Here is a 23,241-nt window from a genome sequence, read left to right as displayed (position 1 = left end):
TCGTCCCCCCCACATCCCAGGACTTACCTTTCTGCTGCTTCCCTGGCTGCAGAAGTCTGTTCCATTGGGGAAAAAGCGAGCCCACCACTTACATGAAATTTGGATTACACAAGGATGCATGGAATGGAACCCTCGTGTAACTTGAGGGTCTGCTGTACTAATATCTATTTTTCCTGGACTACATTATGAAAAACTGAAGGCATTTAAATGTTGCTTGTTACTCTGGAGACAATACAGGTCCTTGGTTGGAAATGGAACGTAAAGATAGGAGTTCTAAAATTGAGGTCAACTTAGTTTTCAGATTATTAATTCAAGGCTGATTTTTTTTTTTTAAAAAAACGATACATGAGGCCTAATTTTCAAATGTAATTATCTTTATAGAATGTCCCGATTGCTTATCCTTGAATGCTCAGTTTGGCACTTAGACATGAGACAGACATTTGTGTCTTAAGCAATGATTTGACCAGTTGATTGATTTAGATGCTCTGTTGAAGGAGCTAGGTTTGGGCCTCGGTCAGGGGATGCCTGTTGGATGTGGTTTGCCAAGGACACTGCTTTGTACAGTCCCCATTGGCCAGGAATGATGATCTGCAGACAACAGGAGCTGCAAGCTGCTGTCTGCAGATCCCACATAAATAACCAGGTGCTAACCGTGGCAAAGAGTGAATGGCCCATGGGCCACTTTTTGCCCACTTCTGGCCTAGATGATCATAGGAAAAATGTTCAGGTGCTTAGGATGGTAAGAAGAAAAAAAATCAGTCTGCTTTTTCAATATACATATTTTTTCCCCTTTTCCAGGATCAGATGGCCCGTAATCCATCTGCTATTGATATGTTCATTACAGGTAAGAGCATGCTGAAATGGGGGGGGAGGGAGACCATTCTTGCAAAGAATACCTTGTTTAGAGATGCCAGCCTGTGTCGCCATTTCATTCTGTCTTGATTGGCATATATTGATGAAAAGTTGTACATATGTTGTGAGCTGGTTAGCACATATATACACACATTATTTTGACCTGCACAATGCAAACACTGAACTTGTACATGTATTTTTACTGCTAAGACCTATAACCTGTATTGGAATTTGAACAATTACCTGAAATAAAAATAATAAAACAGTTTTATTTCCCCTACTAATGGTTTATCATTTCCCACCTCTGTTTTTGAGTTATTCAGCACACTGGCCAATCTGACAAGAACAAGTAGCAATTTTAGGATAACAGTCAGACGGACAATTCAGAGACACCGTGAAAAGTAATCTGGAGAAGGAATCTTTAGTAGCCTTGCAAAGGTGGCAGACATTCAATATACGTTGTGCTCTTCAATGAAAAGTTCTTAAACCATAACCGTTCCTGGATTTTTCTAGTTCTCTCTAACTGCATTGTGCAGTCGTCCTATCCCCTCCTTTCTGCTTTGAGCAATCTTTACTTAATGGGGGTGGGGCTATAGTAGAAAGTTTCTCATCTTTTTTTCTTCTAAAGGAAGATTCCACCTAATTGAAAACTGCCTTAATTTATGCATGTAATATGCATAATCTACACTAACTTGCATCTCTGTTTCTGGTACAACACCAATAATGAGGAGTAGCCCCACTGAGTCATGCCATATTTATTCATTTATGGTAATAGCAGAGGCAAGAGAAACTCATTAGTAAGACTTCCTAAACTGGATTTTCGGTAGCTGTGTAATGGAAAATGCAACATTCATTCTACTCCAGAGGTAGCTGTATTTTCAGGAGTGATGAAATCACTGTCTTCCTCACAAGAGAGTTGAGATTTAATTTCTTGTGCTTTGAAATATTCAGATGAAAGGTGTTGTGGAAGTTCAGAGAGTTGATCTAATTATTTACCACTTGTAGCTTGAGAGGAAGAACTGTTTTTTGAAGATAGCAGTAGATCACTGCAGTCGCTAACGATCACTCTTAATTGGCCTTGTCCTTGTGGAAACAATGACTTTCCGTTGTGGACCTGGATCAGTGTCCTGACACAGCACATATAGATGAGAAAATTAATCTAAGTACTTCCTATTTCCATATAAAACCCATTTGTTATAAACTGTAGAGTGAATCAATACAGCCAATGAGAACCCCAAAGTCTAGCATTTCAAAGGGGAGACAAAATATGGAAGGTAATTGTGTGATGTAAGAGGGGAAAATGGAAAAAGAGATTCTTTCAGACCTCTAAGCAACAGAGGGGCCCCAAAGATGGCAGGACAGTGCAAATAATTAAATGGCTTTTAGGGCAAATTAGGAGCAAGAGATAAGTACAGTATCAATTATTTCTCTTTGGGCCAAAGAAACCCTCCATACAGCTTGGGAGAAGTAGAATAATATGAATCCGTTAACTTAAACATATGTATATAACATACAAAATGTGATTTAATTGCCTAAGATGGAGTTTTGCATAAAAGGATCTGGGGGTCCTAGTGGATCACAAGTTAAATGTGAGTCAACAATATAACAACACTTGCAAACACTATTCTGGGATGCATTAGCAGGAGTGTTTGTAAGCAAGACACAAGAAATAATCCTTCTATTCTGTGGTGTTAGGCCTTTACTGTAGTATCGCATCTAGTTCTGGGCAACAAATTTCAGGAAAGATGTGGAAAAATTGGGTGGGGGAAAAGTCCAGATAAGAGCAACAAAAATGAATAAATATCTAGGAAAAAATGAATGAGGGAAGATGGGGGAGGGGGTAGGAAATAGGATTTGTTTAGTTTGGAAAAGAGAAGACTCTCAAGGGACACAACCATTTTTGAAGTACCCAGAAGCTCTTACAAGGAGGAGGGAGTAGAACTGTTCTTACCCTCTCAGGATAGGGCAAGAAGCAATGGGCTTGTGTTGCAGCAAAAGGATGTTTAAGTTGGGCATTAGGAAGGTTCTTCCAAAATGTCCAGATGATTAAGCACTGTAATACATTACTTGGGGAGATTGTGGACCTTCATCATTGATTGATTTGTAGGTGGTTGGTTGTATCTGACGATGTCTTGAGCTTGCACAGGCTGATGGTTGTGGACTCACATGTGGCTGAGAAGTCCAAGCTTTGAAACGGCATGGGTGTTCACAGTGGGGGCAAAGGAACTGTCCTGGCTCTGTTGGTGCAGCTGCTGCTGTTGCTTTCTTCTTCTCACAAACGTCAATGAGGCGTACGCGTTGCTTCTCCTCAAATTTGTCATACGTGTGTTGTACAAGAGCACGCCAGCCTGTTAGGTCTTTTGCATGCTGCTCTAGCTGATCTGGTTTTAAACCAGCATGAGCAATGTTGGCCTTCACGGAGTCTATATCTCTTGTGAGGCCTATGGGAGACTTTTAAAAGTAGGTTAGACAAACAGCTGTCAGGAATGGTCTCGATAAGTCTGACTGTGAGGGAAGGGGACTGAATTAGCTGACCTCTTGAGGTTCCTTGCAGTCCTATAATTCTATTTCACATCTGAAAATATAAACCAAAATTAAAAGCAATTATCTTCCATTACTAAAACACATAATACATTTGCTTGAATTACTTGATTTACTTAACTTATTTCATATACCAAGAAACATGTCCTGTCTTTGAAGATTTTTATAAAAGCGACTATTTCAAGGTAGAATCTGTCCAATTACTGAATTTTTTTGCTTATCCTGATAAATCCAATTGCACTCAGCGTGATACCTGCAGGTTTTTTTGAAACGTCAATTTATATATCGGGTGACCTGTAAACCCAGAACTCTGTGCTTGTGGTGGAAACAATGTTTGCATGTTGCACTTTCTTCCAGCTTTTGCTCTTGAGGACAGAAATTTAAACATTTGCTAGATTTCACAGAAACATTATACATGTCTTGTAGAACTGGAAGGGACCTCAGGAGGTTGAGTCCGGTCTCCTGCCCTCTTGGCAGGACCAAGCACCATCCCAGACAGATTTTTTTTTTAAATTTATTTGCCCCAGACACCTAAATGGCCTCAAAGATTGAACTCTCAAACCTGTGTTTACAAGGCAAATGCTCAAACCACTGTATTAAAACCTCCCTAGCCCTTTACATGCAAGACCTGAGCCACCCCAAACAAGGGAGTTTGTCAGACCACTCTGGGCTATTCTCCTACAGACAGCAGGGCTCCTTGACACAAGCAGTTCCATGTCCTATGCCTAGGGTGGCTCTGCACCCTACCTGCTGGGGCTGTATGCCCCTGGGGTGTCTCCTTTGCTCCTCTGGTGCAGGGACTCCCTGCCTGGGGCCAGCGTCAGCTCTACTTCTAGCCCATGGGGCTGCCTGCTGCTAGGATGGCTGAGCCTCCAGTTGCTAACAACCTCTGCGGCTGGGGCTTTCGTGTCCAGCCACATCAGTGATCCTGCTGGACCAGAGTGTCCTGGGTGAAAGAATCCGAGAGGTAGCTGTGTTAGTCTGTAGCTTTGAGAACAACAAGAGTCTTGTGGCACCTTATAGACTAACAGATATTTGGGAGCATAAGGCTGACACAGGCTCACATTCCCCTGTCTGATCTGACTTGTTTTTTCCTCTTTTGATAAGTACTGTTAATACTGGGCCACTTCCACCCTGACTGAATAGACCTTGTCTGCTCTGGCCCTCCCTCTTACTGGGACACTACTCTTTAAATACCCCTCTGAAACCACCCCCCACGCATGCATGTGATGAAGCGGGTCTTTGCCCATAAAAGCTTATGCTCCAAGATATGTTAGTCTATAAGGTGCCACAAAACTTCTTGTTGTTCTGGGTGAAAGAAGTTCAGCCTGTACTTTTACCTGTATGCACTTACAGATCCTTCCAAGACCAAAACCAAGCCTGTAGGTCTACTAATAGATCTACCAGCTTTAGTACATAGAATATTGAATTAACTGTGGAGTACAGTGCCTAAGAAAATGGGTATAGTTTTGTGAGTGTGTGTGTGTGGGGGCGGGAATTATATTACTTTGTAAAGCCAACACACCACCTCAATCATAGCAACACCAGCAAAGGTCTAAAAGGCAATTGTCAAAGCATAACAGCATCCAGAATTGTGCGCGATACTTCACAATATACATAGAAAGCCATAGTTCCCGACCTGATGAATATACAGTCTCCTTTCACCTGTGATACAATGAATAGAGGAGAACAAGCAAATCATCTGAACCCCAGTTCAGTCCCCAGTAAAAGCAGCCTTCAATATTTTGCATAAAGAATGGTGGGGAATCGGTGATTCAACTATAGAGGTCATGTGAATTGTTTATGAAGGCCTACTAGCTTTTATGTTGCTTATGGCAGAAAGAAAATTAATATTGTAACTGATCTAGTTGTAAGAGTACCTGCCTTTGTAAAAACTTTCCCTCTTTTGCATCTAGGAACTTCCTATTTGGAATGGTTCACATCTTATGTAAACAATGTTGTAACAGGTGGCTATCCCATCATCAGGGACCAGATTTTCAGGTATTGTCACTTTGGTCTGTGCAGCATAATTACAATGCAGAGTACTAAGTATGTACTACGAAAGTACAATTCAGAGTAAATACTAAGTGCAGAATAATTACAATGGAGACACAATCAGTCTTTTTAAAATGCTGATTATTTTTTTCCAAACAGCTGGGTGTGGATGTTCATGGCATAAGTGTTTAATAGATGGGGATGGAGAGAAGACACATATGCAGATACACAACAGATATAGCTGCAGGATCAAAAGGGGTTTAAATTAATCCTGTTTTGTAACCAGAAATATTAGAACTAGTAGCATTACATTGAACAGATTGTAATTAATATTAGCTCCAACCCTTCTGCCTGCCTGGAACTTGAGGTGCGAACTAAGAGGGTTAGTAAGCAAGATGCAGATGTAGATGGTATAGGAATTTGCTGAAGAACAGCTCTTGTGTGACTCAGAAGCTTCAGACCAACAGAAGATAGTTCAGTAAGGTGCTGCCTTCCCCAGGTCATGTCATCCATATCCTGAGACCAAAACAGCTACAACAAAACCAGTAAACAAATGACATTGGCAATTTTTAAATAAGGGATGCTTTCAGTGATCTGGTCTGTTTACTATTAATTTGAATGTGTATTGAATACATGTATTATGATACTTCGCTCCAAATACCTAAGCTTTGGAGATGGTATTTCAAGCTCAAAGTACACATCTCTAAATTTCTTCTTTTGGTTGTGCATAACAGTAGTTCTCAGCCAGGGGTGCATGGGAGTGGGAATATCAACTCATGTAGATATTTGCCTAATTTTACAACAGGTTACATACAAAGCATGAGCAAAGTAAATACAAATTAAATTTTCCTGCACATAACTTGTTTGTTTGCACAATATTTTTGGCCTTCAGATGTGGGCCATAACTCCTCCAAAGGACTGTAGAGAGAGATTCAGGTGGGAGGGGGGTGTCACTGCCCTGCCCTGCCCTGCCCTGCCCTAGGCTCTGTTCCAGTCCTGCTCCCCAGAAGCATCACCAGCTTTGTTTCTGGCTTCATCCCAACCTGGGGCCAAGACTGGGGGTGTGGCTGGGAGCAGAGCTGCACCTAGCTGTGGGCCCAGCTATTACCTACCCCTTCTCCCCCACCCAACCATGATGTACGGACAGGGGTTGGTGTGACCCACAAGTTGGAGGACAGCTGCTCCTATAGTGTATATACTGTGCACTGAAATGCACATACAATATTTATATTCCAACTGATTTGCTTTTTTTAATTAAAGTTTTTAAAAAAGACACAGTAGGAAATGTATCAGAGGTAGCTGTGGTAGTCTGTAGCTTCGAGAACAACAAGAAGTCTTGTGGCACTGTTTTCAGTAATAGTGTGCTGTGATACATTTGTATTTTTAAGTGAGATGAAACTTGGGGGTATGCAAGACAAATCAGACTCCGGAAAGGGGTAAGATAGTCTAGAAGGGTTGAGTGGTACTGGTGTATAACAGCCTCTTTTAAGATTTACGAGATGCTGGAAGACTTATTGGATCTCCAAAATAGATTTGTACATACCTTAATAGGAAGAATTGCATGAAGACATTTCTAAAGTCAACCGAAACAGCTTTTTTGGATGCAGACCTCCCTTCATAATTTAAGGCAAGCATTGCATTGTTGTACTCCTGCATTCATAAAGATGAAACGGACTAGTTTCATTCAGAGCATACTAATGCAGAATACTATAAGCATAATATGTGGAAAACTTATTCTTCAAAAATACCATTTTAGCCACTGCTTTGAACCCATGGAATTGGGTTACATCCTAAGGAAGAGTTGGAAATTCCTTTTGTATATTTCTGTTGCACAGGTATGTTCATGATAAGGAGTGTGTGGCCACAACAGGAGATATTACTGTTTCAGTCTCCACATCTTTTCTACCTGAACTCAGTTCTGTACACCCACCTCATTACTTCTTCACTTACAGAATCAGGTAAGTAGCAAGTGGGCTTTCTTTACTGGTAACAGGAGAGAGTCCTGTTTGGGGTTCAAGCCTCATGACTGTTGTATGCATATACACAGTACTCAGAAGCATGGTGAAATACGTATATTTAGGTACCATATACAAATGGGACTTTGTGTAGAGTGTGCAATATACATATTTTAATATAGCTGTAAATAAAGACTACTTTTAAAAACTTGGAATGGATTTTATTACACTTTATTGGGGAGTTTCTTTTCACTAATTATAGTTCATGTCACTTTGTAAGCATAAAATGTTTGTCATGTAGCTGTCATGAGTTAGGGAGATACAGCTAATTAAGAGGAGTATTAAATCTGGTTTTAGAGCATTAGTATTCCTATTTTGGTAGATCACTAGAACATACCACTTTCCTCTAGGTAGTAGGGAGTACAGGGTAGCGTTTTAAGCTTTTTATGGTATTCTTAGACATGTAAATAATTGATTTTTGAGCAAAAAAAATGTTTGATTTGGCTCACAGAATTGAGATGTCCAAAGATGCTCTTCCTGAGAGAGCTTGTCAGTTGGACAGTCGGTACTGGAGAATAACAAATGCCAAAGGTGATGTAGAAGAAGTTCAAGGTCCTGGAGTTGTTGGTATGTAAACTCAGAGTTTGAATTTCATTTTAGTATTTAGAGCACTCCAGAGAGATAAAAATTCTGTACATTCTGGCAGAGCCATTTTCAGTGATGATGCAAGATGGTGTCTCTTTCCTGCTTCTAGCAAACATTCATTCTGTTCCTTTCTCTCGCATTGTGTTTGAGTGAAAGGTGTTAAACTTTCACGTCAGTTTTAAAGGATTTAATATAATTTTTGGCTAAATATTTTAAATTGTTTGGCAAACCTGTATGTTAATACGTATGTAGTCAAACAATTTAAAGAATTTTTCAATTCCTGTCCGTAAGAGTTGAGAATCAATCTTTTCGTGCTCCATCTAGCACATTGGGCACCTCATCCAGGAATGGGGCTCCTAAGCATTTTGATGATACAAATTAGTACTTCAAGATTGTAAGTCTCTTATTATTCCATCTGTTTTTGTATGTGTGGTATGGCTAACAACAAGTGCATGTCACAAGATTTAAGTACTTGTGTTTAGAAATGATTTGTAGCAGTTTTTCTGATTTTTGAAGAGAAAACCCATGTACCACCCCTTAGTATTCTTGCCCTTTTGCGATTGTCATACTGATTGATGTTCAGCAAGCGAGGCATTTCAGATTTAGAGAATAGTGTTTTTTTAAAATAAAAATAACTGCTGTTACCTTGTGAATGAAAATGTTGCAAAGAGAACCTATCATGAACATAGTAAGAGGGGAGACTGTGTTAGTCTGTATTCTAACAAAACAGCAGTAATGTAGCACTTCAAAGACTAATGGAATGATTTATTCAATAAGTTTTTGTGGGACAGACCCACTTCATCAGATCAGTAGCCTTTCCGGTACAGACTGACATCTGTAAGTACAGAGGTCCAAAAAAAATGGCAATAAAAACTGACAAATCAAGTACATAGGACTGAAGGACGGGTTGGGGGTGGGAGATAGTTACAGGTGTCAAAGGAAGGGAAGCAGTGCTTGTAATGAATGAGGTAATCATTGACTTTGTTCATACCAAGTGTTAATGTGTCAAATTTAAATATGAACTCCAATTCACAAATCTCCCTATGCAATCTGTTTTTAAAGATGCATATTCTAAGATCTTTCACAGCATGGCCCCCTCCATTGACATGCTCACTGACCGGCTCATGTGTACTGAGATTCCTGAAGTCTGCTCTGTCTGTTCATTCTTTGGCAAAGAGTTTGCTCCATTTGTTCAGTATACATAGTGGAGGGGCATTGCTCGTACATAAGGGCATATATAATATTGGTCAAGGTACATGAGAATGAACCCTTGATCTTGTAACTAACATGGTTAGGTCCAGTGATGGTATCCCCAGAATAAAGATGTGGACAAAGTTGGCATCAGGGTTTGTTGTGAGAAAAAGGTCAGACAGTTTGCACAGGGAGATTTGTGAGTTTGAGTTCATATTCAAATTCGACACATTGGCACTTGGTTTGAATAAAGGCAACAGTTACTTCACACATGACAAGGACTGCTTCCCTTCTTTGGATGCTCATAATTATCTCAGCCGAGACACTTAACATTCTCCACCCTCACTCCCCTCCTTTAGTCCTATGTACTTGATTCATCGGTTTTTATTGCATTTTTTTATGTCTGTACTTACAGATGTCAGTCTGTACTTGAAATGCTATTGATCTGGTGAAGTGGATCTGTCCCAAAAAGCTCATCACCAAGTAAATCATTTTCTTAGTCTTTTAAAGTGCTACATTACTGCTGTTCCATCATTAAAATGTTCATTAAAACTGAATTTGTTACAAGCTTGCCTGATTTTTCTGTTTGTATATCATGTTCCAGATGCACTTTAAACTTTTGTTTCTTGCTGTGTGTTCCACCAGAACACTAACTGAACTCTACATTTGTGCAAAAGGAGGTATACCCTATTCTATTTCTTTTTTTTTTTAATTCAAAACTTCCAATGGTTATTTTTTGTATCTACAGGAGAATTTCCAATAATCAGCCCAGGTCGAGTTTATGAATATACCAGCTGTACTACCTTCTCCACTACTTCAGGATACATGGAAGGATACTATACCTTCCATTGTCTCTATTATAAGGACAAGTTTTTTAATGTCATAATTCCCAGATTCCACATGGTATGCCCAACATTCAAGGTGTCCACAGCACGCATGGTAAGCTGAGGTACAATTGGTAGTATTTGTGCTGGGCTATCTTTTTTTGCAGAAAACGTGAACAAAATTAGCTCTGATAGAATAGTGTAATATACATTCTCTAGATAAAGGTCTTACTAAACTCAGTCATGATACTTTTTCGTTTTATGACTTTATTTTTTAGTGTTGTAATATAGATCATCCCATACGAGGGGAAAGGACAAGGACAAAATTTACAAAACCTGTAGGTAAATTGTTAGAGAGAGAGAGAGCGAGAGCTTCCAGAAAATTCAGTCCCCCCAACTTGAATTCCCCTGAGTTCTTTGTGGTAATCTTATACCCAAGATAATATAACACAATATAATTCACTGAATCTGACAATTATCACCTACAATTAATGTTAAAATCACTTTGTGATTGCCACTGAAATTTAAATCAGGTTCTATTTGACAGGAATTCTGAATATCAGGCTGTTGTGTCTGTTAAAAATATAGGGAAAATACATTTTAGTTCAAATCAAGTTGAAAATAGTAAAACAGTTGAAACGAAAACAAGGAGTATGAGAAATAACAGTTGAATGAGTCAACATTTATCAACAAACTGCATTTACTGTACATATGCCAAAGTTGTTTCAGACAACACCAACTTGGAAAAAAGAGAGAGAGAGACTGTTTAACCAGGCAATGACTGATATTTTACATCAATTTCAGGAAAATTGATATATAAAAGAATTATCAGTTTATTGCTGAGAAACAAAATGGAACTTCTGTTCTAGATGTTAGAGTTCCTCTCAGCCAATTTCTCAGGAAACTTGTACAAGTCACTGTACATTTCTATGTAATTAGGTGTAAGCAAAATCACACACCACTTCAGTCATCTGCATTAGTGACTCTGTAATGTATCTAACGTCTGTCTAGCCATCATGTCTTATTACGCTTTTTCTCCTGTGACCAAACATCCCTACATCTGCAAAGCAAATACAAAAGACTAAATGAGAAAATTACTTTAACAAATACACTGATTCCTTGATGTAAGAGACATAAGGAACATGGAGTAAGGACAGGTCAAATGGTGGAAAGTTTGAAGCATAACCTGAAAAATTAAATTTGTTTTATAGCTGCAGCAATGGCAAGGAGATTTACCGTCAGCAGTGATAAAGCAGCTTAATAGGCTGTATCCCCCAGTCAGATCAGGCATATTGGGTACTGTTTTTAATACAGTACACATTTTATTAGCTGGCCATACTCTACTTTCTCTTCATTATCCCTGGGCCATGCAATGGACAGCCGGCTGATTAAACTGAATGTGCCAGTTATTCGAGTGCCAGATAACTGGGCTTTTACTGTAGGTTAAAAGATCAGGTTTATCTAGGAGATCTATTAAAAAAAATACTTTTTTCCAATTTTGATTACGTTTCTTCTGGTGACAGTTTTATTACAAATCATTTGCCATGTGCTGGCAACAACACATTGTATGACATATTAGAAAGTCTGAGTACCTGCCTACCTGCCAAGTAGTTTTCAAATTTGATTAATCCAGCCTATTCCGAGAAATGTGTAAGGAATTTATACAATGGACTGTGAGTGTATGATTCCCATGCTGATCTGTAAGTATCACATCTATTAAAAAGAAGAGTGCTTATTTTTCAAAAAATTCTGTAACTGCACAATGTCCTCTTTATTAAGATACATATGAACTTACATTATAGACACAATCTATATAAATAGGAAATAGAGAGATGCATTCATTTATTCCAGCCACATTTGACAAGATTCCTTTTCTATTTAAACACATTTACCTTTAGCAGTAAATCTCTTAACTTGACATAAAACTAAAAATGAAGTCTCTCCTGTCCCCTCTACAGCCTCAGTCAGTAGTGGGCGGAGAGAGGTGCTGGGGAAGAGATGCATTCCCCAAGCCCCCATTATCTCACTCAACTCGTGCCACCATTCATGCACTCCCCCCATATCCATTTGGCCACATCTACACTACAGTGATTTTTCCAAAGATGATCTTCCAGAAGGTCTCTGAAAGAGAAACAAAAAGATTCCGAAAAGGGCAACTAAAAAAATTAGGGGTTTGGAACAGGTCCCATATGAGGAGAGGCTAAAGAGATTGGGACTTTTCAGTTTAGAAGAGAGGAGACTGGTGGGGGGTATGATAGAGGTATATAAAATCATGAGTGGTGTGGAGAGGGTGAATAAAGGAAAAAAAAAAGCACACACAAAAAAGCAGATCAAAAGAGCAATCAGCTGTTTCGATAGTGTCCACAAAGCCCTCGCTCTTTTGAAAGAATGGGCCAGGGACTGAGAAACCTAGCACCGTGAGGACCGTTCTTTCAAATTCCCCCCCGGAGCATCTAGACACACTTTCTTTTTTCCAAAAGAATCTTTCAGAAGAAGGTGCTCTTCCTCATTTGGTGGAGAAGGTGGACCTCCAGAAGCAGCACTGTGCTCTTTCAAAAGGAATTAGAGTGCATTTTGTGCGTGGACACTCCACTACTTCTTCCAGAAGAGGGCCTGATTTTCCGAAAGGACTTGCTTGTGTAGATGTGGCCTTTGTGTGTGGTTACTGCACTTTGTTTGATGGCCTCCTGTGCAGCTTTAGGGTGAACACAGGTCATAACTTGTGACATGGGCACATAGAATCCTGGATGAGGTATTTATAAATCTATTTATAAATCTATTATTTATAACAAATTTATTTATAAATCTAAATTGTTACAAATTTGAGCTCTTTCTGTCCTGGTTGTAGTTTGCAGCCTTCTATATCAGAAGAATGACTGCTTTTCTCAATAGGATAGAAGTCTCTGTAAATGTGCAAAACCAGTACTTTAAGCTGATCTTTTTTAAGATCATAAAGGACCTTAATGTTCATTTAGTCTGCCCTGCAAAATTTAGATTATGGAATTTCACCCAGTAACTCCTGCATCTTTAAGCAGATCTTGGGGCTCTTCTACGAGTGTCCCCGTGGGTACTCCACGTTAGGTGTCGGGCTCGCCCCGGCGCCGCAGGTCAGATCCTTCCAGCAGTTTGTGCCGCACCGCGCATGCGCCGACGCGTACCGCTCCCTTGCATGCTCCCGGCCACGTGCGCGATCCGGTCCCCGCCAGTTCCTCTTTAACCGCCATCGGCTGCAGACGGAATCCGCTCAGGCTATGGCCAGAGTCAGCGTATTTAACGTTCTTAAAGTGTTTGAGTTTCTTTTTCAGTCTTTTAGATTAAGTTAGCTTGTTATGGTTTTCCAAAAAAAAAAAAAAAAAAAAAGAGTAAAGCTTCCAGTCTTAGTAACAAGCGGAGCACCAGAGGCTTGGGGATGTAGGGCCACTAGGCCTCCTGCCGCGGCAGGCGGAGTCAGAGAGGGGAACAGGCGCAGAGAAGGTGCTAAGTACCCTATTAACATCTCAAAGACTCACCATAATGTCCTCTTCAGGATTCAAAAAGTGTGAGTCATGTCGCGAAGCGATGCCGGCCTCCGACGGGCACAGTCAGTGTATAAGTTGCCTTGGGGAATCACATGTCACCCAGAAATGTTCCTTCTGTGCTAAGCTCACAGCCAGAGCAAGGAAGGACGGATATGCGGCTCAAAATGCTGCTCTTCGACAAGGCCCTCCAGCCAGACGTGCCGGAGCAGCCGCAGCAGGAGGGACCCGCAGGGGCCCATAAAAGGAAAGCTGCCTCCCTCACCCCGTCAGTGCAAAAATGGAGGAAGCTCTCACCAACCCGATCCCTGCCGGCAGCTACAGCGAGCGGGACGGGTGGAGCGCATAGCCCCCAGCTGCAGTTACAGCTGAGTGGCGGTGGCGCGGAGACGTACGTGGCAGAGGCTGAGCCTCTGATAATCAAACAGCTGCCCCGCACCGCTGGCAGGGTGGTGGCCAGGCAAGCGCCAGAACCGGCGGCACCGCAGGCAGCGGCACCGAGCGTGCCGAGCGCAGTGCAGACAACGGGGCCAAGATCCCTGACGCGAAAGGGGGCGCCGCAGGGGAGGGGAAGGCAGCACAGAAAACCTGGCACTGCAGCCTTTCTCCAGACAGGGCTGCAGGGCTGCTCGCTCTGAGCCCTCTGCTCATGCTGCGGACCCCAACAAGAAGGCAGGGGTTGCCCCCAGCCTATCCTGAGCCCCCATCCCCATTCCTACAGCCAGCCTCACCATGGCTCGGACCACCTTCGCCCTTTTTGGGCTTTGAACCTTTGGAGTACTACCAAAAGTCAGTCTCTCCAGTATCTCAATTATCCAGACGATCTCGCTCCCCCGGGCGCAGGGGGTATGCACCTCGAGAGTGGTCCAGGTCCCCATCTCAGGAGCAGTGCCCGTGTTGCCATGGTCGCCCCTATCACGCGGGGCATAGACACTATAGGCATACTCCCAGGGACAGATCCCCCCAGACGGTTCAATATCCCCGAGGGCAATCGCGGACGGGGACAGAAACGCAAACATCTCAAGGGCAGGTGATTCTGGAACCCCGAGATTTTCCCTCGCAAGTATCTAGCGAGAGGATGTATCACCGTCAACAGGACCCAGAGGGGTCCAGAGAGGCTTACCCTAGCGGTTCCTCGCTATCTTCCCCTGACGAGGCCACGGCCCCAGGGGACGTCCATCCTCCACATGATCTCAAACAGTTCCAAGAGCTGTTTAAAAGGGTGGCCTTCACGCAAGGCATCCAAACAGCAGAGGTGCAGGAGAAACACCATAAGCTCCTTAAAAACCTGAGACCTCCGGCCTCTTCCAAAATAGCTATTCCGCTTGATGAAGCAATCATGGAGTCCGCCACCACAATATGGCAGACCCCTGCGTCCACTCCGCCCATAAACAAGAGAGCGGATAAGAAGTACTTCGTCCGGGCGAAGGACATGGAGTTCCTGTTCAGCCACCCGCAACCAAATTCTCTGGTGGTGGAATAGTCTCAACAGAGGTCGAAAACTTCTCAGTACAAGACAGGGGGAACGGACAAAGATGCCAAGAAACTAGAGTTGTTCGGCAGAAAGGTCTACTCCTCCTCTGCCCTGCTGTTGAGAAGGGCGAATTACGCAGCGCATCTAGTGAACCATAATTTTGACAACTACTCCAGGCTGACTTCCCTCATGGACTCGCTTCCAGAGGACAAGAAGCCGGTGCTCAAGGCCATCGTGCAGGAAGGCTATGCAGCCTCGAGGACGGGAGTTCAGATCACCCTAGACGTAGCGGACACGGCAGCACGCTCAACAGCTACGGCAGTGGTCATGCGCAGGGAGTCCTGGCTCCAAACATCGGGTATCCCGATGGATTTGCAGGTGAAGATCGTCGATCTCCCCTTTGACACACACAAGCTGTTTGCTGAATCAACCGACTTGGTCCTTCATTCCAGTAAAGATTCAAGAGCTACTCTTAGGACCTTGGGGATTTACACCCCTCCATACAGAAGGAAAAAGTATTACCCTCAGCAAAGACGGTACCAGTATCAACCACAGCGTCCCCAGTACCACAGGGGTTACGAGCAAGGGCGACGTCAACAGCACCAGCAATACAGAACTCCCAGGCGACGTTCCCAACAGAGCCATGCGTTCTCGGGGAGGGCCAAAGGCCACAAGTTTGACACACAGATCCAGGGCTGCACCATCACTACCATCGCGCAATGTCATCCAAAGCTATTATTCCACCATCGCCTCCGACCATTCTACGACCAGTGGCAAAGGATCACCACAGACAAATTGGGTACTGGAGATCATAGCCACAGGGTATGCGATCCCCTTCCAGTCGCTCCCACCCAGGCCCCACCTAAAGGATGCCTCCCACGAAGCGAGACTCAAGCAGGAGGTAAACCATCTCATACTCATAGGGGCAGTGGAAAGAGTGCCAGAGCAACTTCGAGGGAAAGGGTTCTACTCCAGATATTTCCTCACGGGGGGAAAAAAAGACAGGAGGCTGGAGGCCCATCCTAGATCTTCGGGGCCTCAACCGGTACCTGCGCAAGCAACGCTTTCGGATGATTAGTCGCCTCTATACTTACAGCACTGGACGATGGAGATTGGTTCGCAGCCCTCGACTTACAGGACGCGTATTTCCACATAACTATCCACCCGGCTCACAGATGCTTTCTCCGGTTTATGGTAGGCAAAGAACGTTTTCAATACAAGGTTCTGCCGTTCGGCCTCTCCTTGGTCCCCAGAGTCTTCACCAAGACCTTGGCAGTGGTGTCAGCCTACCTGCACAGACAGGGGGTGTTTATATTCCCATATCTGGATGACTGCCTACTGAAAGGGGCCTCGAAGGAGGAGGTACTTCGCATGATACGTGTCACAGCAGGTACATTCTCTTTGCTGGGCCTGGTCATCAATCTGGCAAAATCAAAGATAGACCCCACACAGGACATAGAGTTCATAGGGGCACGTATAAATTCTATCACAGCAAGGGTTTATCTACCAAAGACACGCTTTCAAGCCATCGGTTCCCTCGTGCAGGTCATCACCTTCAGCCCTACAGTGCCAGTTCTGACGTGCTTACAGCTGCTGGGCCACATGGCAGCAGCGACGTCTGTAGTACAGAACGCCAGGTTACACATGCACAGCATGCAGCACTGGCTGGCGAGCGTCTACAAACCGGCAGCACACACCGTTCACAGGGTGGTGTTGCCTACGACAGAGGTGCGCAAATCCCTGCAATGGTGGGTGAACCCCAAGAACCTGCTAACAGGGGTGCCCTTTCACCAACCACAAATATCGGTTTTCCTCACTACAGACACCTCCCACATAGGGTGGGGAGCACACATGGGCAAAGAGGTGACGCAAGGACTGTGGTCCTCCACGGAACAGTCACTGCACATAAATATACTGGAGCTCAGAGCAGTGCTGAACGCCTGCAGACACTTTCGAGACCATATACAAGGCAAAGTAGTCAGGATCAGTACAGACAATACTTCCACCATGTTTTATATAAATTGGCAAGGAGGAGCTCGGTCCTGTGCCTTATGTGCGGAAGCAGTCCGATTGTGGAACTGGTTCATCGCCAACAATATAACCTTGAAAGCCTCGTACTTACCAGGCACTCACAATGTGAAAGCAGACCAGCTGAGCAGGCGCTTCGCACTCACGCACGAGTGGCAGATCCATTCCGATCTGCTACGACCGATCTTTCTTTCACGCATGGGGTTTTCCCCAGATAGACCTGTTTGCCACTCAGCACAACAAGAGGTGCCCACAATACTGCTCCAGGGCAGGACTGGGACGGGGGTCCCTGGGGGACGCATTCACGATCTCCTGGAGGGGCCCCCTGCTTTACGCATTTCCTCCCACAGTGCTTATCCGCAAAGTCTTGCAGAAAGCCAGGAGAGAGGGAGCCCGAATGATCCTAGTAGTCCCAATGTGTGATCGACAGCAATGGTTCCTCTTACTCCTGCGCATGTCGGACCGTCCACCGATGCCCCTCCCGGTGGCGCCGGATCTGCTCACGCAAGCTCAGGGGTCCATAGTGCATCCACACCCCTGAGGCCTACAACTACAAGCATGGTTAATCCATGGCTCAGCTCCCTAGAGAGCACATGTACGGAGGAAGTGCGACAAGTCCTAGAAAGTAGCAGGAGGACTTCCACCAGGAAGACCTACAAGCAGAAATGGACTCGCTTCACTGCACGGTGTTCTACCAAACAGTTAGTCCCCCTTGCTGTGCCTATACCTGTAATATTAAGAGTATTTACTGGACCTCAAGAGAGGAGGACTCTCCCTATCCTCGTTAAAGGTCCACCTTGCCGCTGTTTCGGCTTTCAGACATGAAGAGGAAGGGCACACGGTGTTTGCCCATCCCATGGTTACCAGGTTCCTCAAAGGGCTGGTAAACCTATACCCCCCTTGGAAACCGCTTCCACCTTCGTGGAGCTTGGACCTGGTGCTTAGCGTGCTAACGGGACCACCGTTTGAACCTTTAGCCACGGTTTCCCTCCATCTCCTTATGATAGACGACCTTTCTTCTCGCAATCACGTCAGCTCGCAGGGTAAGCGAGCTTGCAGCAGTTACGGCAACGCCACCCTGCACGGTATTTTCCAAGGAGGCGGTAACCTTACAGCTGCATCCAGCCTTTGTTCCCAAAGTTTCTTCAGAGTTTCATATTAACGAACCTATAGTTTTACCCTCGTTTTATCCAAAGCCTCATAACTCTAACAAAGAGGCGCGCCTACGCCTCCTGGATGTGAGGAGGGCGCTGGCTTTCTATATAGACAGGACTAAGTCCTTCCGGAAAACGGACAGACTCCTAGTCTCTCTCGCTCCCAAATCAAAAGGAGAAGGTCTCTCTTCGCAGAGAATCTCGAAGCACATCGTATCCTGCATAAAAACGTGCTATGAACTCAAAAAGACTCCTTTACTGGCCCCGCCCAGGGCTCACTCCACTAGGGCGGTGGCGGCATCAACAGCCTTTTTCAAGGGCGTTGCGCTAAAAGACATTTGCAGAGCAGCAACCTGGTCATCCTATGACACCTTCGCCAAACATTACGCCCTTCACAGGGTATTCCAAGAGGATACCCATCTCTCGACAGCGGTCCTCTCGGGGACAAGCTGCACATAATCCGATTACCCACCTCCTATCTTGGGTTACTGCTGGGTAGTCACCTAACGTGGAGCACCCACGGGGACACTCGTAGAAGAAAGAGAAGTTACTCACCGTAGTAACGGTGGTTCTTCAAGATGTGTCCCCGTGGGTGCTCCACCACCCGCCCATCCTCCCCGCTTCGGATCTCTGTTTAGTGTTTTGCAGGAGCATCTGAGGCGGTTGGTCAAGGAACTGGCGAGGACCGGATTGTGCACGTGGCCAGGAGCGCGCAAGGGAGCGGCGCGCGCTGGCGCATGCACAGTCCGGCAGAAACTGCTGGAAAGATCCGACCTGCGGCGCCGGGGCGAGCCCGACACCTAACGTGGAGCACCCACAGGGACACATCTTGAAGAACCACCATTACTACGGTGAGTAACTTCTCTTTATCATGGATAGTTCCCTGAAAACATCCATGCAGTGTGCAGCGGCAGTCAAAAAAGCAAATGGGATATTTGGAATTATTAAAAAAAAAAAAAAGAAAATAAGACAATATTTTTACTGCTCTTATATAAAACTATGGTGCATCCGTATCTTGAATACTGTGTACAGATGTGGTCTCCGCACCTCAAAAAAGATATTTTGGCATAAAAGGTTCAGAAAAGGGCAACTAAAACAATTAAGGGTTTGGAATGGGTCCCATATGAGGAGAAGTTAAAGAGCTTGGGACTTTTCAGTTTAGAAAAGAGGAGACTGAGGGCGCCTATGATAGAGGTGTATAAAATCACAAGTGGTGTGGAGAAGGTGAATAAAGAAAAGTTATTTACTTTTTCCATAATATAAGAACTAGAGGCCACCAGGTGAAATTAATGCGTAGCAGATTGGAAGAAACTTTATTTCATTAGTTTCACACACCTGTGGAACCTGTGGAACTCCTTGCTGGAGGAGGCTGTGAAGGCTAGGACTGTAACAGACTTTAAAAAAAAAAAAAAAAAAAAAAAAAAGAGAGAGAGAAATTCATGGAGGTTAGGTCTGTAAAAGGCTATTAGCCAGAGGGTAGCAATGGTGTCCCTTCCTCTATTTGTCAAAGGCTGGAGATGGATGGCGGAAGACAAGATGCTTGATCATTTGTCTTTGGTCCATCCTCTCTGGGGCACCTGGCACTGGCCACTGTCAGCAGGCGGGATACTGGGCTAGATGAATCTTTGGTCTGACCCGGTAATGGCCATTCTTACATTCTTATCACTTTCAACAATCTAGTAAATTGCCCTTCTATTGAATGATCACCTATTTTTAAGGTGTGGAAGCAGCTGATGAATCTAGGAAATTCTGTTGGCTTGTTTTGACATAAGTATGAATTGATTTGCTGCAAATGTATAATCTGGGAAACTACTATTTCTTGATAGTTTGGATGGAACTTAAGTGTTTAACAACAGGACCTGAAAAAATATGCTCAGAGGAAGCAGAAAGCCCTGCAAAATGCAGACACATCAACAGAACTGCTTTGACAAATAAGCAGAAAGAGCCCAGAGTCAACTGATCCTGTAAGAAGGAAACAAAGCTGCTAATAACACTAGCATCCATGTGGTAGGGCAATGAGGAGGAGCATGAACAGCCTTTTGCACTCTTACTACCCAGTCATCCATGGGTAGATCCCTGAGAGTGATTATGATGAGAAGATTATATTTAAAAAACATATATGGGAAACTAGCAATGGTTTAGGCTGATGATAATGAATATGAAGTCCCAAGAGCGGTTACACTTGTAACAGATACATTGCTTTTTTTCTTTAATTTGATTTTTATTTAAACCAGGATGTCTTCTCTTTTCTACAGGTTGCAGATCTCACTTGCATTTGATTTGATAATTGTATTTCTCTGCCTTTGGTACAGGTGCTTAATAGAGGATTTTCGTATACTAAAGTTGAGTGGTACACTGATATTTGAGTATTCACTCAAATTCAGGTCTAAGGCATAAATTCTAATTTGGTACATACTTGTATATCTGAAAGAACTACTTCAATATTTAGTGAACTGGGATTTTTACTGTGTACAGCTGGGCAGAATGTACAGTACTAGTGCCAGTGAAAAAAACAATATAGAGGTTTGTTTTTAATTTAAAGTTTAGACAGGCTGCAGAAAAATTATGCCATGCCTTTTTAAATGGGTTTTAATTTCTCAAGCCTGATCCCCTAGTAAAGGTTGGCTCTACATGGTATCCTGATTGGCAGTCGAAGCTGGCATATGACCTCTCTCTCTCTCTCTCTCTCTCTCTCTCTCTCTCTCTCTTCCCCCCCCCCTCCCTGTGTGTGTGGGGTGGGGGGGGGTCAGTCTGTCTTTCATTACTTAGCCTAAAATATACCAAGGGGCCAGTATGTTGGCTACCTAAAATGCTCTGGCTTACTGCATTACAAGTCTTTCCTTCATCTGGGTTAATGTCTGAAAAGAGTATAAAGAGATTTTTCTTAAAGAAATTACATGTTCCTGAAATATGCCCTTTTGGTGTATTAACTTTTTTCTGAGTAGTATTTTTAGAAGAGAGAATGTTAACAGACTAAAGGCTGGCTGACATTTCTTTTAAATGAATAAACTTATTTATTACTTTGGAGTTAGCTGCTGTGGCTGTGTTCTTTTACAGGTTTAGTTAACCCAGTTTGTTTCGGAATTCACCATTTTCATGGGTTTTTTGTGTGATTTATTTGAGCATAAGTAACTGATCCTAGAGGTCTTCATGTCAGCACAAATACACACAGAGACCCAGGGTGAAGATCCAAAGTACATAATTGTCAGTGTCCGAGTGCCAATGTGTCAGCACTTAAACTTTCATACAGCCTGTCTGATGTAAAAAGAAAAACATGATCCCAGAACTTCTCAGCAAATTCAGACTTGACAAATTTTGCCAAAGTCCTATGAAGCACAGTACTTTATAATAATTCAGCAACAGTGCAATAGTTGTTGAGTCAGATTCTGATCACATGGGTCTATTTAGCTTATGAATAAAAGTTTAAAGGGATTAGAAAAATAATTGCCATGTAAGTTGACTGTTATAAAATTCCGTACATGAAAACAAGTCTGATTTAGCAGTGTTTTATTAGAGTAACCATTACCTGAGACAGGCTTTTTAAATGTGATGTAAATGATGTTTTGATTTTAATTTTTTGTCACACTGTTAGCACTTGATCAGAGTGAGTTGAGAGGTGTTTAGTTATTCATGGGGGTGTCTTGTTTATAGGAAACTAATCATAATGAATATGCTATGGATGAAGATGAAGACTCAACAGATACTGATGAATATGAAGACAGACGTAGAGTCTTGGATATTCCTGCCCCTTCTGGACGCTGTCCACGTCACACCTGACTGGTCTTCTAAGAAAACAATTGTTGATCACAGAAGAAGCTGAACTTTATCGGGCTACGACATAAGACAGTTTCTGAATATTGTAACTGAATTGTTTCTTTTCTACTACAGGACAACTAGCATGAATGTTGGTGCCAGTTCTAACTTTCATCTGATGGGACTATAGGGCTTGTGTTTTTTTGGAAACTGGGAGGGAGGGAAGGGACTTGTGTTTTGTTCACTTTTTGTTCCCCTCCCCCCCCCCCAACATGAAAAATAGCTCGACAGTCTGGGGTAATCATATCTTACATTTTAAAACAATTTCCTATTTATGATCATATTACAAACATATGTGGATTTGTTTTTATACAAACATTTAAAAACCTAGTGACAAACAGGCTGCAAAGAGGTGTATAATGGCCTTTCACAGTGATATCCTGCTGTTAATTTCTGCTATGAATGAATGGAATTTGCAGTTAGTCCTGAGTAACTCTTTTGGGTTGCTTCAGGTGCTCTGGTACATTTTATATTAACATACAGATACCAGAAAATTCTAGTGACTGAATGCATAGGTTTGAAATGAAACAACTTATTTTTCAGACAGTGTCTTTCAGCTTAGTTTATAATAAATATCTGATGATCAGATACATGACTTTTGGAATGTAGTATAATTCATAATGTGCTGTTTACTGATAAGCAGTTTCTCAGTTATTACATAGTATAAATTTGTAAATACTGTTTCTTGGTTTCTCCTTTATATGCTGTTTGCTGTCTGACTTTGTGGTAAGCGACACAAATTTTATGTGTAAGATTAAGTATTATCATAAGTTTTCCTGAATCCAACATGGATTTTTGTAATTATGCTTGATTCATAATTGAGGCTTGACAGTACACAGATGTCTAAAAGCCTTATTTAAAGAAACATTCATTTGATAGTTTTATTTTGTTTCCATCGCCATTAAAATGAACATATCACGTCCTATGTACTAAATGTTACTTGGAGCTATTTTTCTTGCTAAGAGTAGAGCAAGGAGTTGTAAGTTGCAACTGGTGTGGTGATGTAGCTGGTTGTCCTCCTTCAGAGAGCTAAGTAATTTGCAGCTGGGCCTATCACTCTGGCAGGCAGCAGCTGGTCAGCTGGAGTGCCCCACTGAAAGAGGAGGTGTGGTGCAGTGCACTTCCGGCTGGGCTCCCAAGGCTTTCCTGCAGGTGCTAAGCAGCAAGGAGGCAGCTGAAGAGGCTGGTTGGGGCTGTTCCTTCCCCCACATGTTGCCATTAGGGGAGTGCTGGAGGGACTGGAGTCCCTCCCAC

The 23,241-nt window shown here is 43.1% G+C and overlaps 1 protein-coding gene across 2 annotated transcripts in view; it reads left to right on the top strand.

The window, feature by feature from the left end:
* The window catches only part of FBXO3 (F-box protein 3), a 45,916-nt gene extending 22,988 nt beyond the window's left edge, over nucleotides 1-22,928 (top strand). For both annotated transcript variants that reach the window (XM_074997471.1, XM_074997472.1), the window contains exons 6-11: nucleotides 799-844; nucleotides 5,310-5,394; nucleotides 7,224-7,346; nucleotides 7,855-7,970; nucleotides 9,928-10,118; nucleotides 21,826-22,928. In XM_074997471.1, coding sequence (XP_074853572.1) covers nucleotides 799-844; nucleotides 5,310-5,394; nucleotides 7,224-7,346; nucleotides 7,855-7,970; nucleotides 9,928-10,118; nucleotides 21,826-21,951 — 687 coding nt within the window. In that variant the 3' untranslated portion in view covers nucleotides 21,952-22,928. The remainder of the gene's footprint in view (nucleotides 1-798; nucleotides 845-5,309; nucleotides 5,395-7,223; nucleotides 7,347-7,854; nucleotides 7,971-9,927; nucleotides 10,119-21,825) is intronic.
* The last annotated feature ends 313 nt before the right edge of the window (nucleotides 22,929-23,241 follow it).

The sequence above is a fragment of the Carettochelys insculpta genome, chromosome 6, assembly GCF_033958435.1.
Source record: "Carettochelys insculpta isolate YL-2023 chromosome 6, ASM3395843v1, whole genome shotgun sequence".
Classification (NCBI taxonomy): Eukaryota; Metazoa; Chordata; order Testudines; family Carettochelyidae; genus Carettochelys; species Carettochelys insculpta.
The sequence above is the reverse complement of the archived record's forward strand: the minus strand, read 5'-3'. Positions and strand labels throughout refer to the sequence as shown.